The sequence below is a fragment of the Bos indicus x Bos taurus genome, chromosome 3 (assembly GCF_003369695.1).
Source record: "Bos indicus x Bos taurus breed Angus x Brahman F1 hybrid chromosome 3, Bos_hybrid_MaternalHap_v2.0, whole genome shotgun sequence".
Taxonomy (NCBI): domain Eukaryota; kingdom Metazoa; phylum Chordata; class Mammalia; order Artiodactyla; family Bovidae; genus Bos; species Bos indicus x Bos taurus.
This window is the reverse complement of record NC_040078.1, coordinates 30,887,287-30,907,868: the sequence shown is the minus strand read 5'-3', so window position 1 is coordinate 30,907,868 and position 20,582 is coordinate 30,887,287. Positions and strand designations below refer to the sequence as shown.

Sequence of the window (20,582 nt, the reverse complement as noted above, 5' to 3'; positions counted from 1 at the left end):
CTGAACACAAATGGAGTCTATTGTCTTATTTTTACATTTACACATTTACAAAGGTTATTATTTTTCTGGTGATTAGATATTTCATTACCAATAGTATTCAAGTATTTTTATCTTATTTGAAATGTGAAAATACTTGAATAACAATGATGTCAGGAACCTATTACAATGATTGGTACACAGTAGGTGCTCAATAAATGTCTGTTAAACTGAGAGCTATTCTGGGACTTCAGTTGGCTGCTCACAGGGTTGGACACAGACCGAGGAATTCCTGATGTAATACCCTGCATAAGTAAGGAATGACTAATTCAGTGCTGAATCAAGGTCAACTATAAATTTAACATTTTAAAACATAATGATTCACAGAGAAGATTACACCTAAGTTTCCTTCAGTAGCCAGGATATTTTTTATGTATTATATACTATCTTCAGAAAGTACATACCAAAAAGCAAACTCATTAAAAATGCAGAAAATTTCCAGAGCCTTGTGTCATGTTTAAAGTAAAAGCACACCAAATCTGAAATTTTTTAAAGTTAGAAACATTAGAAGCTATGAACAACACTGTGCTTTCAGCACCCCCAAAAAATCAGTCCCCTATGCTCTGTCCCTCAGCCATAAGAGGCCAACTTCTTCTAGCAAATCAAAAGATAAAAACCATGGTATTTGCAAAGATAGGGAACAAATACTTACATACGCCAATGTTACTATAGTTGCTTTTGTGTAAGAGAGCAAAATAAATAATATTTATGAAACGACAGCATGTTGTGGCTTACAAAGTGCTTTTATTTATATTATTTTTTTCAATAATCCTAGGAGATAGATAGTATTATTCCTACTTTATGAGGTAGAAAACTGTATAGCTTTAATAGGATAATTTTCTAAAATACGAAATTTTTATACTATAGGAGAGATCCAATTGTTTCTTTTTGGATTGCTTTCTATAGATTCATTTGTCAGTCAATGTTTGGCTAATACATCAAAATAATGGATGACTAGTACAGAAACACTCCCTTAGAAGTAAAGTTCAAATTTCATCACTGACTTGTAGAGAAAAATTTATCAGGAGGCATAAAAGACAACTAAATAGCTATGTGAACTAAGGGAATAGTTCAAGTCTGAACTTATGAGGTTCATAAGCAAATTCCAGAATGCCTTAAGTCATATCAAAGTTGAAGGAGAATTGAAAGCAAAAAACCTTAAGTACTCTTGGGAATTAAAGCTCCACATTAATAAAAATTTGTTCATTTTATCATAAAGACAGAAAAAATACTCTAAGAATATACAATATAATCAAACTACACCCCAGAACATCCCTCCTCTCATAGCTTCTAGAATTTGCAAATGAGTAGACCCCTAGAATGGAGAAGGCAATGGCACCCCACTCCAATACTCTTGCCTGGAAAATCCCATGGACGGAGGAGCCTGGTGGGCTGCAGTTCATGGGGTCGCTAAGAGTCGGACATGACTGAGTGACTTTGCTTTCACTTTTCATTTTCATGCATTGGAGAAGGAAATGGCAACCCACTAGTGTTCTTGCCTGGAGAATCCCAGGGACAGGGGAGCCTCGTGGGCTACTGTCTATGGGGTCACACAGAGTCAGACATGACTGAAGTGACTTAGCAGACCCCTAGAAATAACAAAGTCCTTCCATTACACAAACTCTCCGTTCTTATAGCCTGAGGCTCTGACAATACAAAATAATGACTTGATGATTTTATTCACAGTACTATGAAAGCTTGCCTTATATTATCAGGCAACTTCTGTAATGATTTGGGGGGCATTATTTTAGGTTAAATGTATTAGCCTAATGTAATACACTCTTGCATTTTAATGTTCCACAATTAAAGATTCATTCCTTTGCCTTAAATATCCTTGTTCCCATTAAAACAGAAACACAACACCTACTACCACCACCCTCTCCTGAGGAAAGAAAATATTTCTAACACTAATGATCTTCTAATTGCCAAAGTCAATGGATTCTTCTCAGTAATTACCTTATTTAATACCTTGGATACTCCTCCTCACTTGCAATTTGTTTTCTCCTTTTAGTTTCTAGGATATCTAGTTCTGGTTCCTGTCCTGTCTCAGACCACTCCTTCACTGAATCTTCTGACTCCTTATTGGCCACCCATTCCTTAGAAATTTTCATCATGGTTCACCTTTAATTTGTGTCTCACACTCTATACAGTTTCCCTTAGTGATCTCATTCTCTCCCAGAAAATAACGACACCTAAGTCAGTTTTGTGATGTAGCGGGAAAGAGATATTTTGGTAATTTTGTTTACACGACCTGATCCTGTCACTAGGCCATAGCAGACTGGATTAGAGATGAACACCTGGGTAAATCTGATTTACTCTCCCAGAAGTTTTAGAAGCAGGATTGAGATATTCTTCATTCTATATTATCCTCCTGAATTGATGACATGTAAATTCAGAGCTGCACCGGAGTTATCAAGCCTGGCTACATGTGTCTAAGAAAGGGAGAGCCAAACTGCAAAGAGCAAGATAAAAAATGAAGCAGATACACTGAGAGAAGCAGAAATGAAAGTTCATACAAAGAAAAGATGGAGTTGGGGAATAAAAAGGAAAGTAAGAATAGGAGAGACTGAAAAATGCAGTCAGAGACAGAGATACACAGAGAAATGACTCCTTATAGAAATCCTGATAGCCTTCTGGTTTTGGTCTCTTCCAAAGTGCAAGTATAATTGTTGCCTTTGTGTTCTTTGAGATAACTCAGGCTTCTTCCAACAAATTCTCTTTATTTTTAAGCTAACTTGAAGTGGCTCCCTTATACCCAAAGAGTGCTTACAACATTGACTACTTATAAAACATGTATTTAATAATATACATATTATATATAACTTACAAACATATCTTAACCCCATGTATGTTAAGAGATATAAAATATAAAGGCTATGTATGTATATGTTAAGTAGATTACATAATAAAATATTTAAGCATATAACACACACATGGATGTGTGTGTGTATGGTTGACATGTCACATATACAACATACTCAAAAATAAAAATTGTGGGAGAAAAATATCAGCATACTCAACTTCCATAAGCTCTCCTAAGTTTTTATCTATCTGTTCGAACTTTTCAGCTCTTAAGTGTGATGGCTGTAAAACTGCAACTTTCCTTCCTACACTTTAGTTCTAATGAACCCAGAATTGTAAAAACTGTGGTACAGATTTATTTTATAAGAGGAAACTAGTGTTTATAACTGTCAGCATCCTTACGTATCAGTTAAATCATAAAAAGGCTAATTCAACAAATTTACCAGCTCACAGAGAAAAAGAGTGAGTGGATGATAAGACAGCTGAGACAAAAAGCAGACTATTCTTTCAAAAGTTTAGCTTCCTAAAAGCAGGAACTAGACAAAAACACTTTCAGCAATCATAACCCTTATGTATTTCTTGTTCTCTTCTTGACTCTATTTCTTTTTTTTTTAATATATTGAGAAGTATAGTCCCTCCAATTTCACTCTACTTTGTAAAGATTATTTTGACTGTTCTGGGTCCTTTAACATGCCATATACATTTTGGGATCAGCTTATCAATTTGTAAGAATTGTATTGAATTAATAGATCAATTAGAAGAGAATTGTCATCAAAATAATATTGGGGCTTCCAATCCATAAACATGGACTATCTATTTCATTTTCTTTAATTCTTCCAAGCAGTATTTAGTGGATTTTAAAAATCTCACATTTCTTTTAATTTATTCCTAAATTGTTTGTTCTTTTTGATGCTACTCTCATTGGGTCTGTTTTGCTGGTATATAAATATATGACTGAGTTATATATATATGTGTGTATATATATATCAATATTATATCCTGCAACCTTGCTGAACTAGTTTATTAGTTCTAATAGTATTTTTATGGAATTCATGAAGATTATGTCATCTGTGAATAAAAACAGTTTTACTTCTTTCTTTCAAACATGAATGCCTTTTATTTCTTTTTCTTGCTTGGTGGCATTAACTAGAGCCTTTACTACAATGCTGAAGAGAAGAGAGCAGACATCCTTGTCTTGTTCCTGATCTTAGGGGGAAAGCATTCAGTCTTTCATCATTAAGTATGATGTGAGCTGTGGGTTTTTCGTAGATGCTCTTTATCAGGTTGAGGAAGCTCCCTTTTATTCCCAGTTTGTTCAGAATTTTTATCATGAATGGGTATAGGATTTTTGTCAAATGCTATTCTCCACCTATTGTCCTTTATTCTATTACATTTTCAGATGTTAAAGCAACCTCGCATTTGTGAGGTAAATCCCAATTGGCCATGGAGCATAATCCTTTTTACATGTTGGTGGATTCAGTTTGCTAACATTTTGTTGAAGACATTTGTGTCTATGTTCATGAGAGATATTGTTCTATAGCTTTCTTGAATGTTTTGTCTGACTGTGTTGTTATGGTAATGCTGGTCTCACAGAATGAGCTGGAGAGTGCTCCTTCATTTTCTGAAAAGAGTTTGTGAAGGATTGGTATTATTTCTTCTTTAAGATGACTGCTTATAAGAAAAGAAAAACAAAAACTTTCATCTGTGTGTCCTTTACTGAACCAAGTACAAGGTTTTACCACAAAAATATAAACTAAATTATGCAACTACATCCAAGAACTGGTTAAAATAGTATTTAAACAGTATCCTGAACTTCAACCAGAGGTACTTTTAAAATGGGAGAATACTATGAAAAATAATCTCACAACTAATTTTAAGTTTAGAAAAACTTGAATATTTACTTACAAGGTAATAGCTCTCTATCAGCAGTCTCTGTGCAGCTGGGATAAGGATAAAATAGATGGCCTTTCTCTAATGGATATGGAATCATTCTAAAAGCTGAGGGAAAAAAATATACATTTGTTGACATGCAATTCAATCTCACTTTCATCATCTACTATAATCAAAGCTATTTTGGAGATGTATTTTTAAAATTTATTTTAAAAAAATATTTGTTCAGTTGTGCCCAGTCTTAGTTGCAGCATACGGGATCTTCAATCTTCAAGGCAGCATGGGGGATCTTTTTTCTTTTTTTGAGGCATGTGGAATCTAGTTCCTGGACTACAGGTGTAACCTGGGCCCCCGGCATTGGGAGCATGGAGTCTTAGACAGTGGACCACCAGGGAAGTCCCCCACATAGCATTTTGTTTTCTTTTTTAGAGATGCATTTTACACGAAAGAAACAAAATATTCAGAGGAACAAATAAGAAGAATAAATTTTATTTAGAGAATAGTGAATTGATCTAACTGAAATAAAACTAAAGGGAGTAGTGGAAGATAAGACTGGCTGTGTCCTTGCCTCAGTCTCCTCATTACAAACACAAAATACTTAACTCTCCACATGTGAATTCCACTTCTTAGGGAAATCAAACAACTGTTGTAGTCATAACTTCTGTCAACCTAAGAGTTTTCAATGGATCCTAACTTCATATTTGAGCTGATACCAAAGTTTTCTGTAAGCAGAGCTTAATTTAGATCAGGGGTCACCAAAGTACCTAAATTAAGTATATAAAGGGGTCACCTTTGGTCAGACCTGGACCACTATCTGTTTTTATAAATAAAATTATATTAGAATATAGCCATGTCTCCTTATTTATATATTATAAAAGGCTGCTTCCATGCTGTAAGAGTTGGGTAATTGTGACAGAGACTATGGCCCACAAAGACTAAATATTTACCAACTGGTCCTTTACAGAAAAAGTTTATGCATCCTTTATCTAGATTATCATCCATTCCTACAGACTTCTTAAAGAAGAAATCTTTATTGATCTACTCAACTATCAAAATTATAAGGTTTTTGTTTTTCCTTTAGTGCTTGGATCTATGAACTTTTGTCAAAATACGGATTTTTGTTTTGCTACAAAATTCAGCGACTTTCCGAAGTCACAGAGCAAATTAAATCAGTGACACTAGGAAATCATTCATTAAGATGATTGTTCACAAAACACAAAATCAATCATATACTTATGGAGAACTTCCTACGTGCCAAGCAGGCTAGGCACTGATGACACATACAAAGTGATTAAGACAGACTACATAGTTTTGAGAAGCTTGCAAACTACTGGAGAAAAACCAAAAGAAAATCTAAGTACCTCAAAACATCGAACTCCTCAGTTTCAGTGGTTCTGTTTTCATTAACCTGTATATTGTCAGTATCAACCACAGTGCCTAACGCTCAGCAAAAGTTAATACAGAGGTTCCCAAATTTTCTTGATTCAAGGACACGTGGTGCGCTTCATGTCTCAGTAATTTGCTATGATGCCCCTAGGCTGTAAGAAGTATTTAACAATTCCACTTATTAAGTAGTGGGTCTGATCAATTTCAAAAGCTTTTGTTCTAACAGCTTAGCAGCAAGTTGAAAAAAATACACATAAATTAAAGGAAAAAAGTTATTTCAATTTTAAATAACCATCATTTCTCCCTAATGGGATATATGAGCCTGTTGGACACCACATAATTTCTCAAACCTCACAATCACTTTGGATAATACCATCCTCATTTCCTGTTGCACACTGAGTTTTGTGTGGTACTTCCTTTAATCATAGCAACTAACAAAAACCCAGCTTTGCAAAGCTGTGACAACACTGAAAGAAAACAGAATACTGCTGAAACCTTTAACTATCTAGAGCTACAGTTTCAATGGTGTATTGCTGCGTTTCTATGAAAAATTTAAAATCTCATGGCACTCTTGTGAATTTACTATAATATCCAAAAGTGCCTTAGTGCAATGTTTGAGAACTGAGGAGATTAGCAAGTTTTAGTTGTTATTTAGAATGTGCACTGAATTCATTTTTGAATTTTCATCTACAGCTAATTCTAAAAAGTTACAAATGAGAGATGTGGTAGTTAGTGGAAAATAATCCAATTTTCCAAAGAAATATACAAATGGCCAACTAACACATAAAAATATGTTCAACATTATTAATTATTAGGGAAATGCAAATCAAAATGAGGTACTATTTCATACCCATTAGGGTGCTATTACCAAAAAGCAGAAAATAACAAGTATTGGCAAGGATATAAAGAAAGTGAAATCCCTGTGCATTGCACGTGGAATGTTACATGGTTCAGCTGCTATAGAAAACAGTACGGTGGTTCCTCAAAGAATTAAACACAAAATTATATGATCTAGCAATTCCACTTCTAGGAGTACACCCAGAAGAATTGAAAGCAAGAATTAAACAGGTTCTTTTGTACCTATGTTCACAGCAGCATTATCCACAATAGCCAAAAGGTGGAAACAGTCCAAATGTCCACTGATGGATGAATGGATAAACAAAATTTTGTATACACTTACAATGGAATATTATTCATCCTTAAAAAGAATAAAACTCTTACACATACTTCAATAATATGTAAATGAAATAAGCCACATATAAAAGGACAAATGTATGATTTCACTTATATGAGATACCTAGAGTAGTCAAACTCAGAGAGACAAAAAATAGAATGGTTACCAGGGGGCTGGGAAGGAGTAAACAATGAGGAGTTATATTTCAGTTGGCACAGAATTTCTGTTTGGGTTGATGAAAAAACTCAGGATGGATGATGGTGATGGTTGCACAACAATGTACATGCATTTCACAGAACTGAGCATTTTAAAATGTTTAAAATGCTTTTATGTTATATATATTTTACCACAATTAAAAAATTGGGGGGAATTTCCCTGATGGTTCAGTAGCTAAGTCTCGAAGTTCTCGATGCAGGGGGCATGGGTTCAATCCTTGGTCAGGGAACTAGATCCTACATGCCACAACAAAGACCTGGCACAGTCATCATATAAATTTTTAAAAATAAATATTTTTTAAAATTTTTTTAAAGAATTAAGTTGATTTCAGTAATGAAAAAAGAGTTTCATATTGTACACATCTCAAAACCAAAAAAAGTCCAATTTAAAAAATATTAGAGTAGCAAGCCACATGAAAAAATGAAGGTTTATAAATTTTAATATTTTTCCTTATAAATATTTAATATAAGTGAACATACAGCAGAATACCCAGTTTTTCATCCTGCTTTTCCTAAATGTGGTTTTAATATAAGCACATTACACATTTCTTCTACCAATAAACCAATGAACACCGCAGAGTTCACTTTCAAACCAATCTGAACAATAAATCCTTAAGGAAACCCAGACAATCTCATTAAAAAAAGACTGCCTGTGAATGCAATGAATAGTCAGAAAGATTAGCACTGCATTTGGAAAAGAATACTTACTGCCTTCCCACGTGCACTGTAACAGATGAAGAGCACCTTCTATTCTCTTCCAGTGCTGAAGATGAAAGAAAGCATAGGCAATTGCTTCACTATCACCCCGTTTCAGAATGTGTTCTGGAGGTAAAATGAGACTTTTCATCTCTAGTAAATACTAGAAAAATAACATACACACATAGACACACCACACACACAAAAAAGAAAAATTATGTTAAATTCAAACATCCACAAAAGTGTAGATTCAAATTTCATAAAGTTAACTTGATTTAAAAAACAAACATTAAGCTAGTTGAAATGACAAGAAGGTCTTACTGATAACGTGTATAAAATGCTTGTATATATGCAAATCCCAAAGATCAGAATACGCCTAAAGGTAAAAATAAGGTAATAAATTACTTATGTGCAACTTCAAATACAAAATGGAAACTAAGCTGAAGAAATAATATGTGAGAAAATTATTTATTTTTCCAAAAAACAATAAATGTAAAAAATTATAAAAAACAATAAATGTAAAAAATTATAAAACACAATTTTGGAACAACAAGTTGTGGCAACATTTTTTTATTTCTCTTTTACAGTGTGTGTGTGTGTGTGTGTGTGTGTGTGTGTGACTCAGTCGTGTCCAACTCTCTGTAACCCCATGGACTACAGCCCACCAGGCTTCTCTGTCCATGGAATTCTCCAGGCAAGATATAGGAGTGGGTTGCCCTTTTTTTACAGTGAAGGAATTTAATTGTTCAATTCTTTTTTTTTTTTTTTAATTTTACTTTATTTTTAAACTTTACATAATTGTATTAGTTTTGCCAAACATCAAAATGAATCCATCACAGGTATACATGTGCTCCCCATCCTGAACCCTCCTCCCTCCTCCCTCCTCCCTCCCCATAGCATCCTGGGCCATAAAGCTAGCCTTGGTAAATTCAAAAAAACAGAAATCATTCCAAGCATCTTTTCTGACCACAATGCAGTAAGATTAGATCTCAATTACAGGAGAAAAACGATTAAAAATTCCAACATATGGAGGCTGAACAACACGCTGCTGAATAACCAACAAATCACAGAAGAAATCAAAAAAGAAATCAAAATTTGCATAGAAATGAATGAAAATGAAAACACAACAACCCAAAACCTGTGGGATACGGTAAAAGCAGTCCTAAGGGGAAAGTTCATAGCAATACAGGCACACCTCAAGAAACAAGAAAAAAGTCAAATAAATAACCTAACTCTACACCTAAAGCAACTAGAAAAGGAAGAAATGAAGAACCCCAGCGTTAGTAGAAGGAAAGAAATCTTAAAAATTAGAGCAGAAATAAATGCAAAAGAAACAAAAGAGACCATAACAAAAATCAACAAAACCAAAAGCTGGTTCTTTGAAAGGATAAATAAAATTGACAAACCATTAGCCAGACTCATCAAGAAACAAAGGGAGAAAAATCAAATCAATAAAATTAGAAATGAAAATGGAGAGATCACAACAGACAACACAGAAATACAAAGGATCATAAGAGACTACTATCAACAATTATATGCCAATAAAATGGACAACGTGGAAGAAATGGACAAATTCTTAGAAAAGTACAACTTTCCAAAACTCGATCAGGAAGAAATAGAAAATCTTAACAGACCCATCACAAGCACGGAAATTGAAACTGTAATCAAAAATCTTCCAGCAGACAAAAGCCCAGGTCCAGATGGCTTCACAGCTGAATTCTACCAAAACTTTAGAGAAGAGCTAACACCTATCCTGCTCAAACTCTTCCAGAAAATTGCAGAGGAAGGTAAACTTCCAAATTCATTCTATGAGGCCACCATCACCCTAATACCAAAACCTGACAAAGATCCCACAAAAAAAGAAAACTACAGGCCAATATCACTGATGAACATAGATGCAAAAATCCTAAACAAAATTCTAGCAATCAGAATCCAACAACACATTAAAAAGATCATACACCATGACCAAGTGGGCTTTATCCCAGGGATGCAAGGATTCTTCAATATCCGCAAATCAATCAATGTAATACACCACAGTAACAAATTGAAAAATAAAAACCATATGATTATCTCAATAGATGCAGAGAAAGCCTTTGACAAAATTCAACACCCATTTATGATAAAAACTCTCCAGAAAGCAGGAATAGAAGGAACATACCTCAACATAATAAAAGCTATATATGACAAACCCACAGCAAACATTATCCTCAATGGTGAAAAATTGAAAGCATTTCCTCTAAAGTCAGGAACAAGACAAGGGTGCCCACTTTCACCATTACTATTCAACATAGTTTTGGAAGTTTTGGCCACAGCAATCAGAGCAGAAAAAGAAATAAAAGGAATCCAAATTGGAAAAGAAGAAGTAAAACTCTCACTGTTTGCAGATGACATGATCCTCTACATAGAAAACCCTAAAGACTCCACCAGAAAATTACTAGAACTAATCAATGACTATAGTAAAGTTGCAGGATATAAAATCAACACACAGAAATCCCTTGCATTCCTATACACTAATAATGAGAAAACAGAAAGAGAAATTAAGGAAACAATTCCATTCACCATTGCAACGGAAAGAATAAAATACTTAGGAATATATCTACCTAAAGAAACTAATTGTTCAATTCTTAACATAGTGCAAAGCACTATGCTTGTTAGGGAATGCCAAGACACTATTCTCTGGAGCTTCCTAATGTAATGACAGAGACAGATTTTAGGGTGGGGTGGGCCGTGCTACGCAGCTTCCGGGATCTTTGTTTCCCAACCTGGGATCAAATCTGGCCCCTTGGCAGTTGAAAGCACAGATTCCCAACCAATGGACCACCAGAGAATTCCCAAGAAAGACAGATTCCTTAAATTAATTATAATCAGACTATGTGCTTTACTATAGGTATAGATACATATAGGAGGAGGTATTACTTTTTAATTTAGCTTTTAATAACAGCTTTATTGAGATATAATTTACATACTTTACAGTTCACCCATTTAAAGTACACAATTCAATAGTTTTTAGTACATTAACAGACATGTGCAACCATCACCACAATTTCAGAATATTTTCATCACTTTAAAAGGAAACCCAAATGTATACTAGTGTAGCCCCTACAGAAAACAGTAGGAGGTTCCTCAATCCTACTCCTGGGCATATATCTGCAGTAAACTATAATTTGAAAAGATTCATACACCTCAATGTTCATTGTGGCAATATGTACAATAGGCAATCTAAATGTCCACTGACAGATGAATGGGTAAAGATGTTGTATATATATATAAAATATATATAGGTGTATACATATAATGGAATACTGCTCAGCCATAAGAAAGAGTGAAATAATGTAGCAACATGGAGGGACCTAGAGATGATCATACTTAAGGAACTAAGTTAGAAAGACAAGTATCATACGATATCACTTATATGTGGAATCTAAAATATGACACAAATGAACTTCCATGAAACAGAAACAGACTCACAGACACAGAGAACAGACTTAAGGAAGCCAGGGGGAGGGAGGTGGGAGAGCGATGAATTGGGAGTTTGAGATCAGCAGATGCAAACAATTATAGAGAGAAAAGATAAACAACAAAGTTCCATTTAGCACAGGGAAATATATTTAATACCCTGTGATAAATCATAATGGAAAAGAATATGAAGAAGAATGTATATATATGTATAATGAAATCACTTTGCTCTACAGTAGAAATTAACACAACAATGTAAATTAACTATACTTCAATAAAATAAATTAAAAAAAAAAAAGAAACACCATACTCTTTAGTTATCACCCTCTCCACACCCAACCTCCCTCAGCTCTAAGCAACCACTAATATACTTTCTGTCTCTATAGATTTGCCCATTCCAGATATTTGATACAAACAGAATCATTTAATATATGGTCTTTTGTGACTGGTTTAATTCACTTAGCATATATCCATGTTGTAGCATGTATCAGGACACCATTCTTTCTGTGGAATAATATTATACAAAATAATATTCCATTGTATAATATAAATAATATTATAGATATAAATAATATTCCATTATATGGATAGACCACAATTGTTTGTCCATTCATCATTTGATGGATATTTGGTTTTCACCTTTTGGCTACTATGAATAGTACTACAATAAACATTGATGCTGTGAAAGTGTTACATTCAATATGTCAGTGAATTTGGAAAACTCAGCAGTGGCCACAGGACTGGAAAAGGTTAGGTTTCATTCCAATCCCAAAGAAAGGCAATGCCAAAGAATGCTCAAACTACTGCACAATTGCACTCATCTCACACACTAGTAAAGTACTGTTCAAAATTCTCCAAGCCAGGCTTCAGCAATATGTGAACCGTGAACTTACAGATGTTCAAGCTGGTTTTAGAAAAGGCAGAGGAACCAGAGATCAAGTTGCCAACATCTGCTGGATCACCAAAAAAGCAAGAGAGTTCCAGAAAAACATCTATTTCTGCTTTATTGACTATGCCCTAGGCTTTGACTGTGTGGATCACAATAAACTGGAAAATTCTGAAAGAGATGGGAATACCAGACCACCTGACCTGCCTCTTGAGAAACCTGTATACAGGTCAGGAAGGAACAGTTAGAATGGGACATGGAACAACAGACTGGTTCCAAATAGGAAAAGGAGTACATCAAGGCTGTATATTGTCACCCTGCTTATTTAACTTCTATGCAGAGTACATCATGAGAAACACTGGGCTGGAAGAAGCACAAGCTGGAATCAAGATTGCTGGGAGAAATGTCAATAACCTCAGATATGCAGATGACACCACCCTATGGCAGAAAGTGAAGAGGAACTAAAAAGCCTCTTGATGAAAGTGAAAGAGGAAAGTGAAAAAGTTGGCTTAAAGCTCAACATTCAGAAAACTAAGATCATGGCATCCGGTCCCATCACTTCATGGGAAGTAGATGGGGAAACAGTGGCTGACTTTATTTTGGGGGGCTCCAAAATCACTGCAGATGGTGATTGCAGCCATGAAATTAAAAGATGCTTACTCCTTGGAAGCAAGGAGTTGGTCATAACCTAGATAGCATTTTCAAAAGCAGAGACATTACTTTGCCAACAAAGGTCCATCTAGTCAAGGCTATGGTTTTTCCAGTGGTTATGTATGGATGTGAGAGTTGGACTATAAAGAAAGCTGAGTGCAGAAGAATCGATGCTTTTGAACTGTGGTGTGGGAGAAGACTCTTGAGAGTCCCTTGGACTCCAAGAAGATCCAACCAGTCCATCCTAAAGGAGATCAGTCCTGGGTGTTCAATGGAAGGACTGATGTTGAAATTGAAACTCCAATACTTTGGCCACCTGATTGATGCAAAGAGCTGACCCATTTGAAAAGACCCTGATGCTGGGAAAGATTGAGGGCAGAAGGAGAAGGGGACAACAGAGGATGAGATGGTTGGATGGCATCACTGACTCTATGGACATGAGTTTGAGTAAACTCCAGGAGTTGGTGATGGACAGGGAAGCCTGGCGTGCTGTGGTTCATGGGGTTGCAAAGAGTCAGACACAACTGAGCGACTGAACTAAACTGAACCATGTGTATGGATTTTTATGTGAACAAAGGTTTCATCTCTCTTGGGTTACTAGGAGTGGAACTGCTATGTCATATGGTAATTCTATATTTAAGAGGTATTAATTATGTTTTAAACCACTGATGGGCTTCCCTGATGGCTCAGCTGGTAAAGAATCTGCCTGCAATGTGGGAGACCTGGGTTTGATCCCTGGGTTGGGAAGATCCCCTGGAGAAGGGAAAGGCTACCCACTCTAGTATTCTGGCCTAGAGAATTCCACAGACTGTATAGTCCATGGGGTTGCAAAGAGTTGGACTCAACTGAGCAAATTTCACTTTCACTTTGCAGAAGTGGTGGAAAGGTGGGAAGTGGATAGCAGACTGAGAGGTGTGGTGGAGAGAAGAATAGGAAGACATATTCACTGTATAGGGCCAACTTGAATTCTTGAGCCTAAAGAGCATAGTACAAGATGCATTTAAGTAAGTGAGCATGCCTATTAAAGTTATAACCTATCAATTCTTATTCACATATGAAATGAAATTCTATCTTAAACTTTTGAAGAAATGCTTCCCTTAATATCACAATCCATATCAAAAGCAGCATAATCACAGTTATTACACTAGTCAAATATACTAATTACATGAAGAAAGATGCAAAATTAACTACTTGTAGTGGGGGTCTTCCCAGGTGGCGCTGGTGCGGGTTCAATCCCTGGGTCGGGAAGATCCCCTGGAGGAGGGCGTGGCAATCCACTCCAGTATTCTTGCCTGGAGAATCCCATGGGCAGAGGAGCCTAGTGGGTTACAGTCCATAGGATTGCAAAGAACTGGACATGACTGAAACAATTTAGCACACGTGCACAGTGGTGGGTTAGTTGCTAAGTCTTGTCCAATTCTTGCAACCCCATGGACTGTAGCCCTCTAGGCTCCCCTGTCCATAGGATTTTCTGAGCAAGAATACTGGAGTGGATTGCCATTTCCTTCTCCAGTAGATATTCCCATCCAAGGGATCAAACCCCGCTCTCCTACAATGCAGGCAGATTCTTTACTGACTGAGCTACCAGGGAAGCCAACTTTTACACCATCTTTATTATTAAAGTAGTCAACTTAAAATCTTTTAAATATAGTTAGCTAGCTTCTTCTTCCAATGACTGAGACCACAGTACACCTCCTCAGTTAATGACTTCTTCCAAAGACTGAGGCCAGAGTACACCTTCCCTACTAGAATAGGTTTGAGACCACCTTTTTGGGTCTCAGTAATTTGGTACCAAATTATGTGTCATATGATACAAACCACATTAATGTACATTATAAAATATAAAAAAAGAGACATTCCAAAGGTGTCTTAAAAGATATATCCTTACATTTCAATAATGAGATAAACAGCATAAATTCAACAGTTGAATTTGTGAAATACTTTGTAAAACTACTAGAAACAGGAAGAATTATAAAAATAAAAATTAGTAGTACTTTCAAATTTTAAGACTTAAATTATTAATCAATACATATGGACTCATGGCATTAATACATATAAATTTTCTTTTTTTGTTTATGGAATGTGCCTTTCCAACACTTACTGGGCTGAGTGCTCATCTTTAATTACTCTTTATTCCTATAACCCAATAAAGCTGAAATTAAAAAGCAAAAAGATAAAAGAATAATTACTCTTAGTCTTGATGTCTCTGGCCCTCTCCTCAAAGTGTAAGAATGCAGTCTGCTCATCAATTTATTTTAGCAGATGTCACAAGCTATGAGATTATTTACTAATCCAGTTTGGGGACTTAACATTTCCCATTCAGTTTCTTAAAGGAATGCAGCAGAGGTTGTGTCCTGGTCAAGCAAAGCCCATTTGCTGCCTGGCTGGGTTCTCTACCCTTAGTGCCTTGGACCTATATTCAGGAGGGTAATATTCTTTCTAATCCTCTTTAATCCTTGCCCATTTTTTTTAAAACACAGTAAAAGATCACTCACACCAGGCGGCTGTGGGAAAATGGACTCAAATACCTGACCTCTGACATGACTCCTTATGCTCTTTGCAAGTGCACTAAGAGCTTCTTCAGTAGGAAGCAAAGAAAATGAGGCAATCACAGTGGAATCTCCATCATAAAAAGAATATCTTATTTTCAGAGAGGTTCAATACTTAAACCAAGTCCTTTCTATTAGAATTTTGCTTTATTTTACAGATAAAAACATTTCCGATTATTTTCAATCAGTTTTAGAATTCTGAAGCTTTAGATTAATGCCTATCTTTGCTAAGCTACTCAGCAATTATATTAACAATTATTCAGTAAAACTTATAAAAAGTATCAATTTAATATATATAAAAATACTTTTAGCAATTATTAATATATATCTATACTTCTGAGCAATACTCTAAGTGACAATTCAGATAGTAATCAAATAGATATGATATCTTTATTAGAAAATTATACTTTAGGATTTTGTATTAAAAATTTTTATTATTTAATCATGAAAAAATTGTTTCCTTATACTACCTTATTTTTACTATCATGTCTTACCTACCAGCAAATGTCCTTTACAATTTGACTTTAAAGCAAAGCAATTCTTATTTTTTAGTTTACTATTTTAAGTATATTTTCTTTAAGCTAAAAAATTTTCTTTGTATTTTGAGGGCAAAATTTTATTTCAATATCCTATTGGAAACTAAAAAATAAGAATTGCTTTGCTTTAAAGTCAAATTGTAAAGGACATTTGCTGGTAGGTAAGACATGATAGTAAAAATAAGGTAGTATAAGGAAACAATTTTTTCATGATTAAATAATAAAAATTTTTAATACAAAATCCTAAAGTATAATTTTCTAATAAAGATATCATATCTATTTGATTACTATCTGAATTGTCACTTAGAGTATTGCTCAGAAGTATAGACATATATTAATAATTGCTAAAAGTATTTTTATATATATTAAATTGATACTTTTTATAAGTTTTACTGAATAATTGTTAATATAATTGAGGGTTCGGGATGGGGAACACATGTATACCTGTGGTGGATTCATTTTGATATTTGGCAAAACTAATACAATTATGTAAAGTTTAAAAATAAAATAAAATTAGAAAAAAAAAAAGAAAATATACTTAAAATAGCCAATTATAGGGTTATTATTTTATGTCCTCCACAAACTACTACTCAGGAATTTTTGCTACCCAGAAAAAGCTGTAAGTTATTATTACACAATAGACTCATATCCTTTATATTCTACTTCAGCATCTAGCATACTACACTATCCACCCAAAGCAGGCCTTAAAACAATTATTAACTGACTGGATCTGATATATATATATATAGCAAAAATGTCTTCAAACTCATACCTGTATTTCAGTTTTTACTTAACGACATTTTCTAACTTTCTGGGCAAACTTAAAACAAAATGAAAATAAATTCAAGACTTTATTTCTGTTTGAAGAATGAAGAATATGAAAGGTTAAAAACATAGGGGTAATTTGGTTTGGCCTTTTTTTTTTTTTTGGTTATGAAAGGACATACTTACAGTACAAAACTGCAAACACTCCAGAGTAACATAGAAAAGAATATATTACAAGACTGGTGATAAAAGAAAATAAAGATAATAATCTGATTTACATTTGTCTGGATTTCTTTTTCTTAAGCATAACATAAAACACTACTTTTCTTAAATATAGTATCATATTGTTAACAACTACTTTTTACTTCACAATATGTCTTGTGTATCTTCTTCTGTCTCTATATAGATCTATCATTATTTTAAAATATAGTACAGTATTCCATTAAAAGTTGAGTTCTTTTATAAGTTAAGAAATAAGGTCATGCTGAAATTGTACTTCTGTCATTAAAAGGCCAAAAGTGACATAATGTAGTAAAATTCACAAAATATTAAATGGCTTAAAAATATGATGGGATCTAAAATTTTATACTTTTTACCTCAGATATAGGTCTTTATAGTAGTGCAAATCTAAATTACAAACATATCTATTCACCAAACATTTACTGAATGCCCATTATGTGCTAAGTAGAATATCAGACATGAAATGATGTTAAGACAAAAGTCCTGCTTTTTTAAAAAGCTCACAAATAACTAAGGGAGAGACATATAAACAGACCAAATATATATATATATATTTAATCTATACATATATGATTAAGGCACTAAACAAACAGAAGAACATTATCTCTGCTTGGAAAAAGTGGAAAAAACATCTCTATAAAGGAGGCATCAGATGAGCAGGATCTCAAAGAATGAGTAGACACCTGCCAAGTAGAGAAGAGACTGAGCATATATATAATGGTAGGGAGTCATAATGAGACCTAACTGATTCAGGGAATAGTGGTGCTAGATGTAAGCAACAAAGCAGAAGTGGCAAGGAGCGAGACTGGAGACAGGTACTGGGCCCAGACTATGAAGGCTTCTATACACCCAATACTAAGGGGTTGGTCCTTATCCTGTAGGCAATACAGAACAAGAAGAGCTCTTTCGCAGAGTAAGGTCTGATATTTAGATTGATAACTCTGGCAATAACCAGAATAGAGAGGGATGAATGGCATGGAGACCACCGAGGAATCTGTTTTAATAGACCAAGCAAAAGGAGGGGATATGCAGATAGATGATTCATTTTGCTGTTCAGTAAAAACTAACACAACATTATAAAGCAGCTATACTCCAATAAACGTTAATTTTTAAAACACAGAGAATGTCTGACAACAAATACACCAGACGGAAACAGTGGCTACGTGAGAGAAGTAGAACTGAGAGAGGAAAAACAGGGGATTATTTTACTTTATAACTTCTACAGAGTATGAATTTTTTTTTTAATTCATTACTTTGATAACAATAATTTTTTTAAAAGAACAAGCAGTAAAGGTGCACAATTAACAGTAGCAGTAGGGATGGAGTACATGGCTAGATCTGAAAGACATTTCGAAGGATATGAGTTGGTAATTTGGAAAGGACAGAGTAAAGGTTAATTAGAGAAGAGGATAATAAAGTCATAAATCAAAATATAGAAATAGAAAGGAGAGGCAAGTTGGAGAAAAAACTAAAGATTTTTTTAAAAAATTTACTTTGAGACACATTGAAATGTCTGAGGTACCTATTAGATATCCAGGTAAAATTTTCCACAACTAGATAGAAATGCAAGTCTCTTAGACAAGGAAGAAAGCCCGAGTTAAAAGAAACACATTTGGAAATTACCAGCAAATAAAACACAGTCAAAGACATAAACCAAAGCTAACACCTAGTATGTGCTACAGGGCCTTCCAGATTACCTCCAAATCACCTTCTCATTATATCGGGAATAAATCAGAAATTGCTGGGGCCAATTTTAACTAGTACTCAACTGTGGACAATATACTCAAATAATCACTCAAGTCTCTTGCTTTTCACTAAAAATAATAAAAATTAAAGCTACTTTGGGAGCTATAGTTAAAAAGACATAATGATGTATGGTCTGATGGTTTCTTTCATAACTCTATACCTATGCTTACACTCAAATTCACTTTAATTTTGAATTGCTTTGATCTTTATAATTTATCTCTAGATTACTTTGTTTCTATTACTTTGCAAATCTTACAACAGCTTTTGACCAAAAGCAATATAATTCTGACCTGAAGTAATGATAATGCTTTATAATCTTCCTCTTAAAAGCAGAGGTTAAAGAAAAATCTCTCTGAAGGCATCTGAAATTAAGGTACTTTGCTCTTGATCAGTCATGCACATCAAGAACCAATTTATCTCTGCAATTAGTTTTCTCAGTGCACATTCTATGAGATTGGACAGGCAGGCTGAATGCAAAGATTCCACACGGAGATGTATTATAGAGAGACGAAGAAAGTCCCCAGATAGAAAGTAAAAACAACTGCTATCTGAATAAACTGAAAATACATGATACTACCTAACAGCCTCAGGAGCAAAGTGAAAGTGATCTTACATTAAAAAGAGAGGGAATGGGGGCTAAACAGCGCATCATCCTACGGAGCAACACCTCAAGAAATAAGCATTTGATATCTCAACCCTTCCAACCTGTCCACAGTACAATATAATGGAAAGCAAAAGGTTCACTGTGCTCTAGGAATGAGTCACAGACTTTAAGGCCACTTCCCTTTTCTCTCTGTACTCCTGCTATGCCACTCAGAATCTCAGTCAAGTGCCCCTTCCTCTCCTCTTTAACACATGCTGCTATAATATAGGTAGTGTGGCCAAAGAAAGGTAAGCCTGCTGCTAAAGACCCAGGAGCTTCTCTGATGGATGGGACTCATCCTATAGGCTTCAATTTTTGACCAGCCAGAATGGATTTTACCTTTTATGTATTATTTTTTAAATTCCCCTTATACTTTTAAAGGCCACCTGGCATGGTCTACTTTCTTAGCAACACAATGCCAAAACCAGTTTTAATATAAAATAAGAAAGAATAACTTTTAAAAGCTACAGATTACATATTCCTAAATATGTACTCAATTTGTAGAGATTTACTAAACAAGTTTTTGTCATTGTTTTTAAATGTTCTATATCACTCTCCTCTCAAGGGCTTCTTCTGTAAGACAAAATAAATTGTCCTCAGGGTATTGAGTAATTCAAATTAGTTAATTCCTGTCTCACCTATCTTCACCTTCACCTCTTCTCAACAAAGGAATCCCCAAATCTCATACATTCTAAAGTACTAAAATAATATTCACAAGGAAAGAGGACAAACTGGAACAGCTTAAACAGGAAGAGAAAATGGTAACAGAGCATAATAAAGCAATGATAGCTGTAATAATCAATACTGTTGCCTGATACTCAGACTTGTTAGTAGTAGTAGTGTCAGTCGCTCAGTCGTATCCGACTCTTTGTGACCCCGACTCTTGGCAACCCCACAGACTGTATAGCTCA

At 34.6% G+C, this 20,582-nt stretch overlaps 1 protein-coding gene across 15 annotated transcripts in view; it reads right to left on the bottom strand.

Annotated features, from left to right (window-relative positions):
• Positions 1 to 20,582, bottom strand: part of ST7L (suppression of tumorigenicity 7 like) — a 143,140-nt gene that overhangs the window by 74,668 nt on the left and 47,890 nt on the right. For all 15 annotated transcript variants that reach the window (XM_027536165.1, XM_027536158.1, XM_027536151.1 and 12 more), the window contains 2 exons: positions 8,212 to 8,362; positions 4,744 to 4,836 (listed from right to left, as the gene is read on the bottom strand). In XM_027536165.1, the coding sequence (XP_027391966.1) occupies positions 4,744 to 4,836; positions 8,212 to 8,362 (244 nt within the window). The remainder of the gene's footprint in view (positions 1 to 4,743; positions 4,837 to 8,211; positions 8,363 to 20,582) is intronic.